General features: G+C 30.4%; 1 protein-coding gene across 3 annotated transcripts in view; it reads right to left on the minus strand.

Moving 5' to 3' along the window:
* Positions 1–15858, minus strand: part of SC35 (SR family splicing factor SC35) — a 20307-nt gene extending 4449 nt beyond the window's left edge. For 2 of the 3 annotated variants that reach the window (XR_015546159.1, XR_846648.2), the window contains exons 1-4: positions 15476–15858; positions 9954–10097; positions 9593–9790; positions 9385–9482 (exon numbers count right to left, since the gene is read on the minus strand). Coding sequence is in view for 1 of the 3 variants with exons in the window: in XM_011062608.2 (XP_011060910.1) it covers positions 9476–9482; positions 9593–9790; positions 9954–10097; positions 15476–15657 (531 nt within the window). In the remaining 2 variants the exon portion in view is untranslated. Of the gene's footprint in view, positions 1–8098; positions 9483–9592; positions 9791–9953; positions 10098–15475 lie in introns of those variants that run through there. The other variant, XM_011062608.2, reaches the window with a different exon arrangement.
* Between the last annotated feature and the right edge of the window lie 326 nt (positions 15859–16184).

The raw sequence follows: 16184 nt of genomic DNA on the forward strand, positions 1-16184 counted from the left end.
ATCCGTGTATGAGAATAGTTTCTCTACTTTTTTTTTTATAGGACTGTAGGGATACAAGTGCGAATAGACCGATGGAAACGAGAGGGACATATTACAATCAAAATGAATTGATAATGTATCTTCGAACTTAATTGTACTATAATAAGCAATTCACAAAGTCAACTTCACGTATTGTAACGTAGAATGTCTCAACAAAAGATTCACACAAAAAATTAATCTATACAATATTCATACTCTGCAAATCAAAATTAAGTTTAAACAAAAAAACAATCAATTATGGAAAGATAAAAGTAAGTGAACACTATCAATAACTGTAATATAATTAGTAATTACAGTAAACTCACCGAAGTGTCAAGTTCCGATTTTGATAAGCTTTGAATATTGTTGTAATCTAAGTCAAAGTAAAAGACACAAGTATTTTTTCATATGTGCCCATACGACCGTTAAGCATATAAATAATGAAATATCATGATAATAAAATATCATTCTGGAAGAAGATACTATGGTTAGTTGAATCAAAATTTGAAATGCGACAATTAAAAAAGAAGCAAATGGCTGAAAAAAGAAAAATGAAACATACAAGAAGTCATTCATTACACCAATAGTTAAATTTGGTGACGGTTCATTGATGATGTAGGGCTGTTTTTTCATGGAATGGAACTTTGATATCAGTTGAGGGTATAATGAATGCCGATAAGTACATTAATATAATAAATGAAAATTTGGAAGAGGCAACATGAATTTGAAGGAAGAATTTATTTTTCAACAGGACAACAATCCGAAGTACGTTGCCAAAAAAAGTATAAAAATTTTTAAGTAATTAAAATATTAAAGTACTTGAATGAAATAGAGTCTTGACTTGAATCCGATTGAAAATATGTGATATGTATTAGATTCCAAAATTTCCTTGGACAATCGAGAGAATAAAATGGATTTTTTTAATAACTTAAATCAGTTTTTGAAAATATTGACAAAGATTATATAGAATTAAGTTTTATAATAAATAGTACATCACGATGATTAGAGGCCGTAATTGCAGCAAAAAGACGACTAAGTACTAATTATCAGTTATTGATAGTGTCTCTGATAACTCACTTACTTTCCGTAATTGGTTATTTTTTTTTATTTAAATTTAATTTCGGTTTGCATAGAGTGTAAATATTGATTTTAATTGTTAATTAGATAATCTGTACATACATATATATACATACAGTATGTTTCGGAATGACCGCAAAATATTTCGTGTACAAGTAAAACGGATTAAACTGAGTCAAAAAGTTTTCTGCAATTTTGCAATTTTCAGAATAGCTAACGAGATATCAATTTCTAAAGATTGACCGAGTAAATGCATGTCCGCCCGGCCATACCAACAAATGCTCGCCCATCAGTCATCAGTGATCGCTAAGCACGCGGGGAGTTGTTTATTACAAACAACAATAGTTACGCACGACGGCGAAAGAAACTAATTCCAAGCACTTAGCGAGCACAACTAATGCGTGCATTTGGCGACATAGTCGAACGCTCATTCGGCTCTTCAGAAATTAATATCTCGTTAAATATTTCCAAAATTTCAAAATGGTAAAGGACTTTTCAACTCAGTTTAGTCCGCTCTACCTATACGTGAAATATTTTGCGGTCATTCTGAAACATATTATATATGTGTATATATACAGGGTGGCATGAATATACGGTCCACTCGTCCCGAGCAGGTAGAACGGACTAAACTGAGTAGAAAAGTCCTCTACTATTTTGCAATGCTCGCAATAATTAACGAGATATTAATGTTTAAAGATAGCCGAATACGCGCGTCCGCCCGACTTACTATTGTCGAAGGTACGGCCCACCGAGCGCGGGCCGTGAGGAGCGGGAATGGCCTAGCAGGCGCGCCGCGCCATTCAAGCTTAGAGGCTCGCGACGGTAAGCTCCGCTAAACGTTAATTATTGCAAGCATTACAAAATGGTAGAGGACTTTTCTACTCAGTTTAGTCCGTTCTATCTGCTCGGGACGAGTGGGGCCGTATATTCATGCCACTCTGTGTGTGTGTGTGTGTGTGTGTGTATTGGATGTTTTATTTTAATTGACGTCCCAAAATCTTTTAAATAATGCATTTTAGAGAAAAACGTTTCAGACAAAAGTTGTATGGTTTGGAAGGAGGCATAAGATGGTATCACAATGATCTGATCTTGAAGAGTTGTTTGAGAAGTTAACGTGAAGATCACCATCAATTTCTTAAATGGAACTCCATATATTTCATTGCGTATTCTTAAAGCGTCTGAAGACTCTTTCAAAACACTATATAATGAAGTTTATTTCATTAAGTACTTTTCAAGTGTATTGAAAAATACTCAATGAAAATAAACATGAAGCTTGAAAGTTACAATACTGGCGCGGCGGCATTTGCATTACAAGGTGTCCGACTGATGGCTAAAATTTCTTAAATGTTGTTCAGAATCATAACATGAATATAACATTGTTTAAGATCAAGGCCATTGGGTTGTCCCTCTTATTTTTATTTTTGCATAAAAATTCATTTTGATATAAAATATTATCAAGTCATGATCCTGAACAACATTTAAGAAGTTTCAACCGGTCGTACATCTTGGATAATGGCAATGCCAGCAGTATTGTAACTTTCTAAGTTTGATAACTCGAAAGTACTTAATGAGAGAAAACTTCATTATAGTGTTTTCGAAAGTTTTCAAGGTAAACTACAAAAATATGCAATGAAATGTGAAGGGCGTCAATTAAAATGAACATACATGTGTGTGAGTGTGAGTGTGAGTGTGAGTGTGTGTGTGCGCGCGCGCGCACACACATATAGAGGAGAATAGGATAATTGTGAGCAGTTTAGTTCAGTACTATTTTGATAAATAGAACCGCTATCGCGAATTTCTAAAAATGTCTAGGCTAGAGACTTTAATAATTCTTTTCTCTAGTAATTCTTTTTAGATATAACCATAAGTTATATAATTTGAAAACGTAGTTAACGGCAAAAGTGAGAAAAACAAAGTGAAATTACATTATATTTTGATAGTAATTTTAACATCCAGAAAATAAAATGATAAGTATTCTTATTTTGTTTATTTAATTGTGCATACCTTACTAAAATGCATTATTATGTGCGACTTTTGAGGTATTATTATTCATTGAATTAAGTTAAAAAGTCTTTGTAATCGTTTTTCTTATTAAATCAATTCGCGGCGGGAAATTGTGCGCATGAAACAATTTAAAATTTCGTCCCAATGAAAAGTGCACTATTTGCGAAGAATTTCGGAAGATATGGAACTCTATCCAGTCGACAAAACATAATATTAATGTTGTAATTTCGTATTCCACAATATAAATGTAATATAACACATGGTATTACATAATAGTCCAAAGAACACATCAAATCGAGAAAAAATCAAAATGACGTACTTTAACGTCAAAATGATTTTTGGATACAAAATTTGACTGTTTATTTACTTTAAAATAAAATTATTTTGAAGTAAATGTCATTTTGATTTTTTGTTGATTTCTATATGTTCTAAGGGAGATACACCGTAGAGTATGAAATTATAACATTGACATTATGTTGCTTTTAGTTTGTATCGACTAAGTGGTTTCAATGCTGTCTGTGTTCTGAATGGATCCATGAAGAATGCAGTGAAACTGATGACGTTGAGAATTACATATGCGATTTTGGTTTAAATAATATTAATTTTTCTAACTTTTATATTATTTTTTTCAAATTTCATATTAATTTTGTTAACATTGGCATAATAATATATGTTTTCATTTTCTTATCAACATTCTTTGAAACATTTTCCATGAAATATTTTAATAATTTTACATTAATTTCTTACGGTTTTGGCTTTGTGCACAATTACCCGACGCGAAAAAATTTTGTTGTTTATGCTTCTTTAATTTTTACAGAAAAATAGCGAGAGACAAGAATTGTTTATTTTGTTCTCATAAAGTTCTGAGAATTTTTTTCAAAATTTTTTAATATTGTATTTTCTCATGTTAGTAAAAATAAGAATTTTTGCCAAATACAACATTATCAAATCATGCAATATAAAAATGCATGTCGTTAGAAGAATGTTTATACTTTGTATTTCCGTGTTTACATTGACTTTAACTTCCAAAATTACATTACAGCAATAAATTCCCCTTAATGCGCACAATTCTACCACTTTCCCATATGTGGGCGCGCGCACGCAACGCACGCACACACACATATACACACACAGAGTATGTCCCATAAATTTTTGCCAAGCTTTTGTGTATATAGAGTGGATTAAACTGAATCAAAAAGTTCTGTAATATTTTGCAATTTTTGCAATAATTAACAAGATATTAATTACTAAAAATTGCCGAATATAGGTCTTTAATAATTGTTTATCCAAATACTATCAACTTTACAGAAAAACAGCGAGAGATAAAAGTTGTTTATTTTCTTCTCATAAAGTTATGAGAATTTTTTCAAAATTTTTTAATATTGTATTTTCTCATGTTAGTAAAAATAAGAAAATATAGTATTAAAAAGTTGATAAAAAAAATTCTGAAATTTGAGTAAAAAATTATTAAAAACCAATATTCAGGGTACTTTTAGTAATTAATATCTCGTTAATCATTGCAAAAATTGCAAAATGGTACAGGACTTTTCAAATAAGTCTGCTCTATCTACACAAAAGCGCTTGGCAAAAACTTACGAGACACCCTGTATATGTATATATTATGAGCAAAGTGGGCAGTGTATTGCCAAACGTGGTTGAATTAAGCAATGTTGACACGGCCCGATCAATGCTGGCATTGTACAGCAGACAATTCGAGCAATGACAACACTGTATGCTGACTTTGCCTAACATATATACATATACAAATGTGTAATTTAGGATGGTTCTTATATTTCGACTTTCAAATTTTTTCTGCGACACCTCCCAAGTGAAATGGTTCCAATCCACAACAAAATAATCCTCGTCAAATTTCATGCCGACAATGGGAACCTGCCTCCGGCTCGTTACAACATTGAGTCCCTTAAACTTTCTACATTATCAATATCTGTTTTTAAAACGTAGTTTTCACAAAAATTATTTTCTTGCATTGTATAAAATGTTATACATTTCTTTTAAACAATTTAGGTAAATTGTTAATTAAAAAAGTAAAAATAGTTATCGCATTTTTTAACTATTCAAATTGCAAAAATTAATTAACTTATGGACTAAGAAAGTGTTAATAGTATGTTTGAGAGACAAAATGAGATAAAAATATGATGAATTCCATGTTTTTATTAATAAAATGGTTTTTTACATTTAACATTACATAATTAATAGTTACATTACAATCATAATTATTAGTTATCAAAATTATCTTGAATAATGTCAAGTTACTAAAAAAAAAATCTATGAAACTTTGATTCAATTCAAAAGGAAAAATCGTGCCCATGATTGTTACAAATTTCATTATTCAGTTATTTTAAAATCTGTGTTATACAAGGTAAGATCCTCTCTCAGGGGGATTAATAAGGATAAATAAAATCCCAGAACTATGTTCAGATTCACCAAGTACTGAAGTATCATTTTTAAATAAGGATAAAATGATACTTAGATGACACTTGGATGGAAATCTGGACATAGCTTCTGGGAGACTTCATTTCTTGTTGAACAAAAAACGTGTGGAATGATGACAAGTATAACACAGATATCAATTTTAAAATCATGTGAGTGATTTGAGGTTTGATAATTTATATAAAAAAACAGCCAAGGGCACAATTTCCCATCATTAAATCGAATTAAAATTTCATAAATTTTTTTTTATTAACTTGGGGAATTATTCAAGGTAGTGCTGACTAATAAAATTACGATTATAATATAATTACTAATTATTACATAATGTTAAATTGTACAAAACTGTTTTATTAATAGAAACATGAAATTCATCATGTTTCGAACTTTGTTGTTCATATTTCTATCTAGGATTGATAAAAAAAAACATGTTTTAAACAGTTTAAAACATGCTTAATTATATATTGATGTTTTTAACAAGTTTTAAATACATTTTTTATAATACTATTATGATGCAAATAAAATGTTGGTTTTCTGTATAAAATAATGATTTTTCTTTTCCAAATATAGGTAATATTCTACAATATTTTTTAAAAGGTAGCGATTGTACCATTCGATAGAGCTAAGTTTCAGCTTTAAGAATCTATAATTTTTTTATTGCGATATAATGATTTTTAACGTTAAAAAGTTATGAGTAATTAAAATCAGAATGCTCTATTTACTTAATCCGCGAGTAACTTAGGAACAAAAAAATTATAAGAATTATTTAAAAAACAGCAGCGTACTACACAGAATGAAAAATTTGATTAAAGAATTATAATAATATTGTAAGACCATGTGCATATTTTTGATTTAGAACGATGTTGATATATTAAGACTACATTGAAAATGACTCAATTGAAGTCGAAACGTTTGTCGTTAATTGTAATTGTTTTGTATGAATTTTGCTATTTTAAATTAAAATTCTTTTATATTACTGGCTCTTTGCCCTTCTTGTGTACTACATTATTAAAAAAACAATTTTGTAGGCTCAATTTTGGAGAGAAGGGGAGGCACGTCACGCATCTACAAAATGAGAACATTTTTTCATTATTTTCAGCTGGTAGTTTTCTATATGTAAAAATTACCAAACTCACACAAATATAGTAAATTCAAAAAATATAGTAAGTTTTTAAAAGTAAAGTTTTTAAGCTGTAAAATCCTCTTGTAAATTTAAATTTTCTTCATTTTTTAATAAATTACAGTTGCTTTTAACAGTAATATAGAAAACCGACATTTTATTTGTATCAACCTAATACTTAAAGCACGTTTAAGGTATTAAAAATGTTTAAAAAGAGATACAATGTTTTATTCTTAAAAAAAGGGGGGAGAGAGAAGAAAAAGAAAAAAAAGAGAGAAAAGAAAAAAGAAAAAAAGAGAAAAAAAATTAAAAAGCTATTAGTCTTTAGTTTTTACGTTTTAGTAAAGCTGAATAAGCAGCGACAATTATTTTATTAGTGCCTGGAAAAGATCTATATTCTAGTAAAAGCTATTTTATAATATTTCGTTCCTAATGCATTGTAATTAAAAAGTTATTTTAATAAATAACTTAGATGGATCATCCATTTACACTTTTTAGTCCATAGATATTTTTAGTCCAATTTTTGCAGCTTAAATAATTAAAAAAATGCAATAACTATTTATTTTTATTTTCTTAATCATTAACAATTCACCTAATTATTTAAATGAAACATAAGATCTCAAACGATGCAGAAAAATAAGGCACACATGATAAAAAGAAGATAAGTTTTACATCAATTTTTGTGAAAAATACACTTTAAAAACTATTGATAGTGTAGAAAGTTTAATACAAGGTAATTCAAATGTTTAACAAAGATATGGGTTCCCATTATCCAATCAAACTGATATTTAGTAAGAATTATTTCTTTGCAGATTGAAACCATTCTTGGGAGAGTCACGGAAAAAATTCAAAAATAAAAAAATAAGGGCCTCTCTAATGTATATAAATTAATGCAATTATATACATACACATGTATATTAATATTTTATATATACATGTATAAACGTGTACATATGTGTAACATGTATTCGGAAAGAAACATATATTAAATATATACTTTTAAAATGTTGAACATTTAAAATGTTGTAATTTTAAATTATCTTTTTCTTACACACTGTGAATGTATATATTAAATTGTACTTACTAAAAGAAAACATATTTTTCTTTCTCCTACATATCACTCAATGAATTATATATATACATATATTATGCGCCTAATACAAATATTTTGCCTAAATATTTTGTTACTATCGTATTGCAAGACTAATAAGATGTTTACATGGTTATCTTCCTTATTAGTAAAGCTGAATAAGCAGCGACAACTATTTTATTATTAGTGCCTGGAAAAGATCTATATTCTAATAAAAGCTACTTTATAATACTTCGTTCCTAATACATTGTAATTAAAAAGTTATTTTAATGAATAACTTAGATGAATCATCCATTTACACATTAAAATTCACAAAGGAAAAACAAAGAATACGTAGGCAGTTTTGTCTTCTCAGCAATTCACTGCGCTTTATTACAAATGAATCTACGAAGTGCAAACTTACATAGACGATTGCCTATCAACGCAAAACTTACTTCTAGAAATGTATTGTCGTGCGTGAAAATAAACCTAAAACTTTGAATTCATTCTCAATTATTAAAAGATTTCCTTTGAGCTTAGTACACCTAAAGATTATTGACAAACATTATTTGTGGGACGTTAGGAAAATTATCGAAATATTTTTTCAATTTTCAATCAATTTGTTGTATTTTAAGCTTTCAAGAAATTATATTTGTATTTTATCTTACATAGAAATATTATATTAATGTTATATTAGAAATATAATATTCACTATTGACATCAATAGTTCTTTTATTTTTTTCTTAAAAGCTTAAAAAATAATCATATAAACATTTGCATTATATTTAAAATTGTCTTGATATCTATAAAATTGATATTAATTAGATCAATAAAAGTATAATTAATTTCGTTGATTATTAATAGATGTTAACAAAATTACAATCTTATAAATATTATATTAATGAAAATATAAGATATTAATATTAATCCGGATATTATTCGCAAAGTTAACATCTCATAGTACAATTCTTTTACATTTATCTAAGTTTTGAGTCTTCAAAAAGAGTTAGTTGTAAAATGCTCATTACTTACAATGCGTACCTAAAAATTTGCAAGTGAATTTTATCCGCAAACAATGTTTGTCAACATTATTTGAAAGTATGTACTGAGTTTTATCAGCGTAACACTATAATATACTGATAAAAAACAGATAATGATTCAAAAAGTAGAAGAATAAAATATCGTAAAGACCTTTACTTCCAGTTTGTAATATTGATCTTAACCAAAAATAGCGAATGATACATGTAGATTCTTAGTTTTATGAAATGTGTAATACATAAAATCTTATATCATAAAATTTACCAACTAGAATTTCTTATTGAAATACGAAGAACAATCCAAAGTTAGATCACGCGAGCAAAATTTTTATTAATTTAATCATGAAACAGGAGCGGTGTAACTGTCAAAACTATGTATATAGCGCGAATAAAGAAGCATATAAGAAAAAAAAAAGAATATTTATGTTATAGAGAAACTAATTACGTATCCAAATTGATGTGAAATCCATAGTATTGATTCAAATATATATATATATATATATATATATATATATATATATATATACACACACACACATATCTGTTTAACATGTATGTATTTAAATGATAGAAGAAGCGTGCGAGTGTTGCTATAGAGGGTAATGGAATACCTTTTTTTTTTTCAATCTCAATATAGATTATTCGGCACTCGTTGGATACGCGCGCATTCATTCTTATCCTCTCGCACACTCTTCGATTAGTTCAGTCCCTGGAAACATACATAACAATTGATAAATCATGAGAGAAAAACGTTTCAATGATTTAATAAAACGTGAAGACTTACTTTCTTATCTCGAAATTAACCGAGGCAATTCTCACCTGGATTTGGAACGACTATCTTTTTGCCTGTCCTGAGATTTGCTACGCGAGCGTGATTTGCCACGTGAGCTCTTGCTATCCGAACGAGAGCGACTACGGCTGCGGCTGTAAGAGCGCCTGCGGTCTCTGTCACGACTACGCGACCTACTACGGGATCGAGATCGCGAACGCCTGCGATCTCTACTTCTACTTCGTGATCTGTAAATAAATAATCGAAAATTTCTCTAATAAACAAAATATTTATGTGCACTGAAAAATAATTTATTCTTTCCATCCCTCCATTCCCCTTTCTTCCTCCCCTCCCCTCCCCCCCTCTTTTGTTCTATTTGTACACTCTAAAATAAAAACAACACAAATTTACCTTCCACGACGACGACTTCCACGGCTACGATGCGGAGACGTCGGACGTCCATACCGCGCCATTTGAACTCGGAGTTCCCTACCGTCCAACAGCCTTCCATCCATGGCATCTAATGCGTCTTCCGCATCGCGCTTATCATAAAATCTGCCAAGAAATATATTCAAAATGCTCGACTTACTGCTTTAATATTTTCAGTATATTTCATTTCTTTCCTTAACATATATAACTATCCTTAACTATCTATACATTTTCCTCATGTAGCACTGCGTGATTCACTTATATTCTAAGCAAGATAAATATTTTTATCTTTACACAAACAAGATTTGGGATTATTCTCTCCTCCCTCCTTTCTCTAATTCCTCGCACTTATTCACTTATTCAGTTATCTAGATTAATTATTACTAACTTTAACTTGTAAATAATACCAAAACATTTGTCATCTTTGTACGTACATTTCTAATAAAAATTAAGTATTAAAGAATTTTTTATATAAATGTAGAATTAGACAAAATAATAACGCGAAGTCGACATAAGTATTTGCAAATCGCGTTTTAAGTAAAACGTTTCTTGTGAGAAACGACTATGCTTCTTCCTCAACACTGAACCAATTAATAATATGGAATAAACCAAAGTTAATTTCGAGTTAAAAAGTATAAAATTATAAGTATAAAACTATTAAACATATTGTAGAGATAATTTCGATAATTTTGATAACTCCAGCTTTTGATAATTCATGAAGAAAGATGGATAAACAATTTTCCGTTAGATTATTGTCCAAAATAAAAATTTATTGCAATGAATTTCCATTACAAATGTAACTTTACATAGATATCAGATTATTTAAATATCAATTTCAAGATAAAACTATATTAAATATATTTAAATACGCGCGCACGCGTGTGTGAGAAAGAGGGAGAAAAAGAGAGAAAATTCGAATGTATACTGTAGACGTGCATACTGTCGTGTAACTGTTGAGTCTAATAGGAGCGTAAGCACTCACATGCATCGGTGAGCGCGTCACCCCTGCTTATCTGTCGTACTTGACTTGTGATACGCTAACTATTTCTTTTTATAACTTAAAAACGAAGCTTCGGACAAATTTTTGACAAAGGAAAAATCATCTCAAAATATGGTCAGGAATATGTATCTTTAAGGACAAAAGATTATTTTAAACCATCTTGTATATTACACATATAGAAATCTGACTATCCCACACTTTTCCCCTTGCGTAATGACTTTCCATACAAGGCGAAGATGAGACTCCATAGGCCTGTTCTTTTTGGCTGAACTTTTGCATCAGTTCATCTTTGTTCCTTTTCTCTCCAGAAGGAAAGAAGAGGGAAAAAGATGAACTGGTGCAAAAGTTCAACCAAAAAGAACAGGCCTCATGACTCCATCTCACTTCCCCCAGCTTAGAGATGTTCAAATTTTCCCGCGAAGCGAGATCCACACTATATTTTCCCTGCTTAGAAAATCGATTGCCCTGTAAGAAAGGGGGATGGAGTGGACCTCGCTTAATGGAAAGTCGGACGCCATAGGCAAAAGGGAAATGGGATGGATTCCTTCACTTTGTGTGGAATCATAACGCAAAGAGAGAAGGGTTTGCGATAGCGATAGTTCTTAACATTGTATGTAACAAAGGTATTTCTTTTAGAGGAAACCTCTTCGATGACCTTAACATGTTATAAAAGTAAGAGTACTAATCAACTTTTTCTTATGAATTAATTGGTGTCTCTTATAATTTTCGAGATATATTTACATAAGACTAATTTTAAAAATTTCCTTATTTTCTGTATACAAAACTTTATGTAGAATGGATGTTGTACATAAGTGACCTTGAAAAGGTTTTAGATGACGATTACTGTTCATTCAAAGCTATTAACAAATAAAGTTTAAAAAATGTCTTACTTTTACCATACACAATTTTAATCCTTCATGGTCACATTTCAAAAAAGCTACACGATGGTTAAAATGACTATTTTTTATTAAGTGTTATCAAATCAATAGTATTAGTTCCATTGACTTCAAAAAATTACAGTAATTTTATCCTTTGAGAAAATGGAACAATAACGTAGTAAAAAATTTAATTTTAACACTAAGAAAAACCGCAAACGTGTTAACTTCGGAAAAATGAGTTTTATTACTGAAAAAATAACTTTTTAAATTTATAATATTTTCAAATGCATATTCGCCTAATCCTCTTGAGATGATTTACATGTTCGGGTCATTTTGACTCACGGTGACTATGAAGGATTAAAAACTATATTCTATCAGGGGCGTAAGACTTTCTACGCGAAGTGAAGTCCACCCCACCGACTTTCTCTTAGACTAGAAGGGAGGCGAAGTGAATCTCGCTTTACGTGAAAATCTTTCGTTTCTAATGGAAAAAAGAGCGGTATTTGTACTAAAATATTTCAAAACTTTAAACGCGTTTTTCTCGAAGCCGTGTTTTTGAACATGACGATCACGATTCCAAACGAACTATATTCGTCCGATCGACTTCTATTTCAGGGGTTATCCAAGAACATTATCGTCCGAATCAGAATTAATGCCTACGTTAATTTTTTCTTTTTTTTCTTTTTTCTTTTTTTTTTTTGGAAGCATAAGAGGAAAAAATATTAAACAGTACAAAAATTAAAACAAAAAATAAACTTGACATTGTGAGAAATGTCTAATTTCTACATTTAAACAATAATTAAATTTCTTTTACATAATGATACATGGTCTAGTACACATAGTTTGCAATATTGAGTAACGATGAATTCGATTGGAAGCACAGTGCGCACTGGTGCACATTAAAGCATTGTACACTGATTTAATTTGTGTATAAAAGTGAAATGCAAATATTTAAAGTTATAAAACACATATTTCACTTAATAGTACAATAAATTTATTGAGTATTTCAAGATTTTTAATCGATTTTTATGTTTATGTACAAACATCGATCTTTATGTTTATTTTGTGTACAACGTCTTGAATGCGCACTGAGTACGTTCAATCGAATTCACTATAAAAAAAATCAGTATTTGATTAGAAGTATTAGATATTTTTTTCTTAATTTTAACAATATTGTTTAGAATAAAAGCATTTTTAGGAAATTGAGCAAAGCTCAAAATTCTATACTCTTATACTAGTTCCCTGATTGTTTCAGATTTTCTACGACCAATTTAAATTTCCATGATTTTTCTCGATTTTTCTAGTTCTTTCAATTGTAGTATCCTTGTACCCTGTTATAAAAATAATAAATAAAGCGCGTTTATTTCCAAATCGGATTATATAAAAGTAATAAGGTGAGAGCGATGAAATTTTTCGATTTTACATCACACAGATATGTATAAAGTAATCCATTTTAATTAATATAATCGATTTTTTTTCCAATTATTAATAATATAAAAAAATGTTTCACATAAAGGTGGAATAGTTTAGAGAGGAACATATTTTGCATTGTTTTTATTTATTTATTTTGGATATTTTAGGTTTTTTTTTCTAGATGGAGGCACCAAAAAGATATAAAGATTCATCTCCACTTTTTTAAATGAAATTATAATATTTTTAATGATTCCTCTAGTTATTCAGCTATATAAAAATTACAAAGTACAGATATAAAAAAAACCAATAGTTTACGAGATATTTTATAGTTCATTCTGGCATGTTGACATAAAATGTTAAATATTTTGTGTGTGTGTGTGTGTGTGTGTGCGCGCGCGCGCGCGCGTGTATGTGCGCGCGCGCGCGTGCGTGCGTATAAATTAATAATTTTTTAATAATCGTACCTTAATATTTTTATAAACAAAAAAATGAGATGGATCAAAAATTGGTGTAAAGACAGTCGCTTCAGAAAAAATATGTAAACAAAATGGATACTTTCTTAAATAAGCAACTATGTATTTTCTTTATATCAACCGATTCAATTTATTATTCTGTTCATAACCATATTAAAGTATGATAATAAAAAAAATTGAAAGTTTATGAGATATTTAACATTTTATGTTAAAATGTATCAGAATAAAGTATAAAATACTTGTAAACTATTGATTTTTTTTATACTCTACCTTAATACTTTTATATGCAGAATTAGAGAAATCAGTCTATGTCTGATAAAAAAAATCATATTATATAATTCTATTTAAAAAAAAGAGGTGACTTTCATATCTTTTTTACGCCTTCACCTAGAAGAAAAACATGACCAGAATACATATCTCTCAAAACCGTTCCATTTTCATCTAACACATTTCTTCGTATCATTAATAATTTCAAAGAAAATTGACTGAATTGATTAAAATGGACTTATCATGTATATAAAACATGTGAATTTCAAAAATGATTTGTGACATCGCCCTAATAATCTTGGTATTAAAGATATGTTGTTACTTTATATTAAGTCGTTCGAAAAAAATCGTATTATAACAAAAAATACATATGTAAGATGACCAATTCCTCAAAAAGAGAGAGGGACATTAAAAAAAAATTCAATATTGGAGTGTACTTCCGAAAAGGTAAATCCCCTGATTTTCTTGTTAATTGGTATACTATATTTTGATACCCTACGAATATATATATGATCATGAAAATTACTGATAAGATCATTTTCAAGGTCAAATATTTAAAAACCGATTTTTATCTGTACTATTGTACTTGTGTGTGCTGATTATAAATATGATCATAGAAATAGTTGACAAGATCATTTTTACGATTAAATATAAACTTTTACATTTTATGTGATCACAAGTAGGGCTGTTAGATTTTTTTGGTTCATTTTGGCTCACCTTCCCTCTGCTAAGGGCACACGACTTCCATAATTGTATTGTTGCACGTGGGTTTCGACTTTCACGCAAAGCGACTCTCATCCCCCCTGCCTCCCCAATGCAAAGGGACGCTTATTTTCTACGAAAAAAGCGTGAAAAAATGTGAAAAAAATCGTTTTTTAAATATTTGACCTTGAAAATGATCTTGTTAATAATTTTCACGATCATATTCGTAATTAGAGCATCAAATACAGTAGTATATCAATCGAGAAGAAAATCAGAGGGTTCACATTTTCGAAAGTACACCCCTCCTAATAACAAGTCGGAATGAATTCCGATCGGAATTATTCAATTATTCTCTAGATTTCTATTGTTTTCTAGAAAAACCAGAATGATTCCGATCAAAATTCCGACATGTTCCATGATAAGTACTTGATACTAGAATTCTCTTTCCTGCTTTCGCCAAATATAAAACATGTACTTATCTCACTTTAAGTTCGAAAATGTGTACCTTAGTTAAGCCACGGAAAATAGACTCAAAATTTGAGACTTCTAATTTGAGACGGTTGGTCATCTTAACATATAGGAGTATAGCGTTCCATTCGGAAACGCCGATTTGCGAACTAATGCGCTCGCATCGTGACGTCACCATCACCGTTGGCGTGTATCAAAGGCACACCATTGCCCACAAGAGAGCGGTTAATTGAATGTACCGCCCATATGGCGGGCGTGCACAATTACGAGACGCGATTATTGAAACGGGATAACGTGGCTCACCTGACAAACGCAAAGCCGCGGCTTTCGCGCGTGAAGCGATCCCGGGGAATATAAATGTCGCCAACCTCGCCACATCGCTCGAACACGCGCCTCAAATCTTCCGGTGTCGTCCTATACGTGAGATTGTCGACTTTCAGGGAAACCATCCCGTCGATGCGGGGCGGTGGCCTACCGTAACTCATTCTTCCCTCTCGAGCGTCACGTCCTCGGTCCTTGTAGTAAGATGCGTGAGATTACGTGGAATCTTCGTTGACAGTTATGACGATCAGTGATCAAACAAGCGTAAGCGAACGACAAAGGAAAAATGGCGTATACTAGTATTACTAGTGACTGTGAGTGACGATGATGGCGGAACATTCGCTACGACCATAGATGTAACATAATAAGTATAGATTCGTGATGCCAGATTCTGATTCGATGCCTCGAGAATCGATTCTTTTTCATCTTCAAGAATCGAATGTTTAACTGAAGGTAAATTTTCACGAACTGTTCAAACCGGCTGTTTTAGCGACAAAAAGGATCACATAGTCAAAATTGACGAATATCAAGCGTTCATTTTAATCGCTTTTTGTCGCCGAAACAGCCAATTAGAGCAGTTCGTGAAAATTTACCTTGATTCTGAAAAATTAGATTTATTAGCGTTCGTTTTGTCTCTCGGGAGCTGCTTGGAGTAGTTCCGAACAAACCTAGCGTACTTGAAATGTAGAAT

Source organism: Acromyrmex echinatior, chromosome 9 (genome assembly GCF_024713525.1).
Source record: "Acromyrmex echinatior isolate Ae372 chromosome 9, ASM2471352v2, whole genome shotgun sequence".
NCBI lineage: Eukaryota > Metazoa > Arthropoda > Insecta > Hymenoptera > Formicidae > Acromyrmex > Acromyrmex echinatior.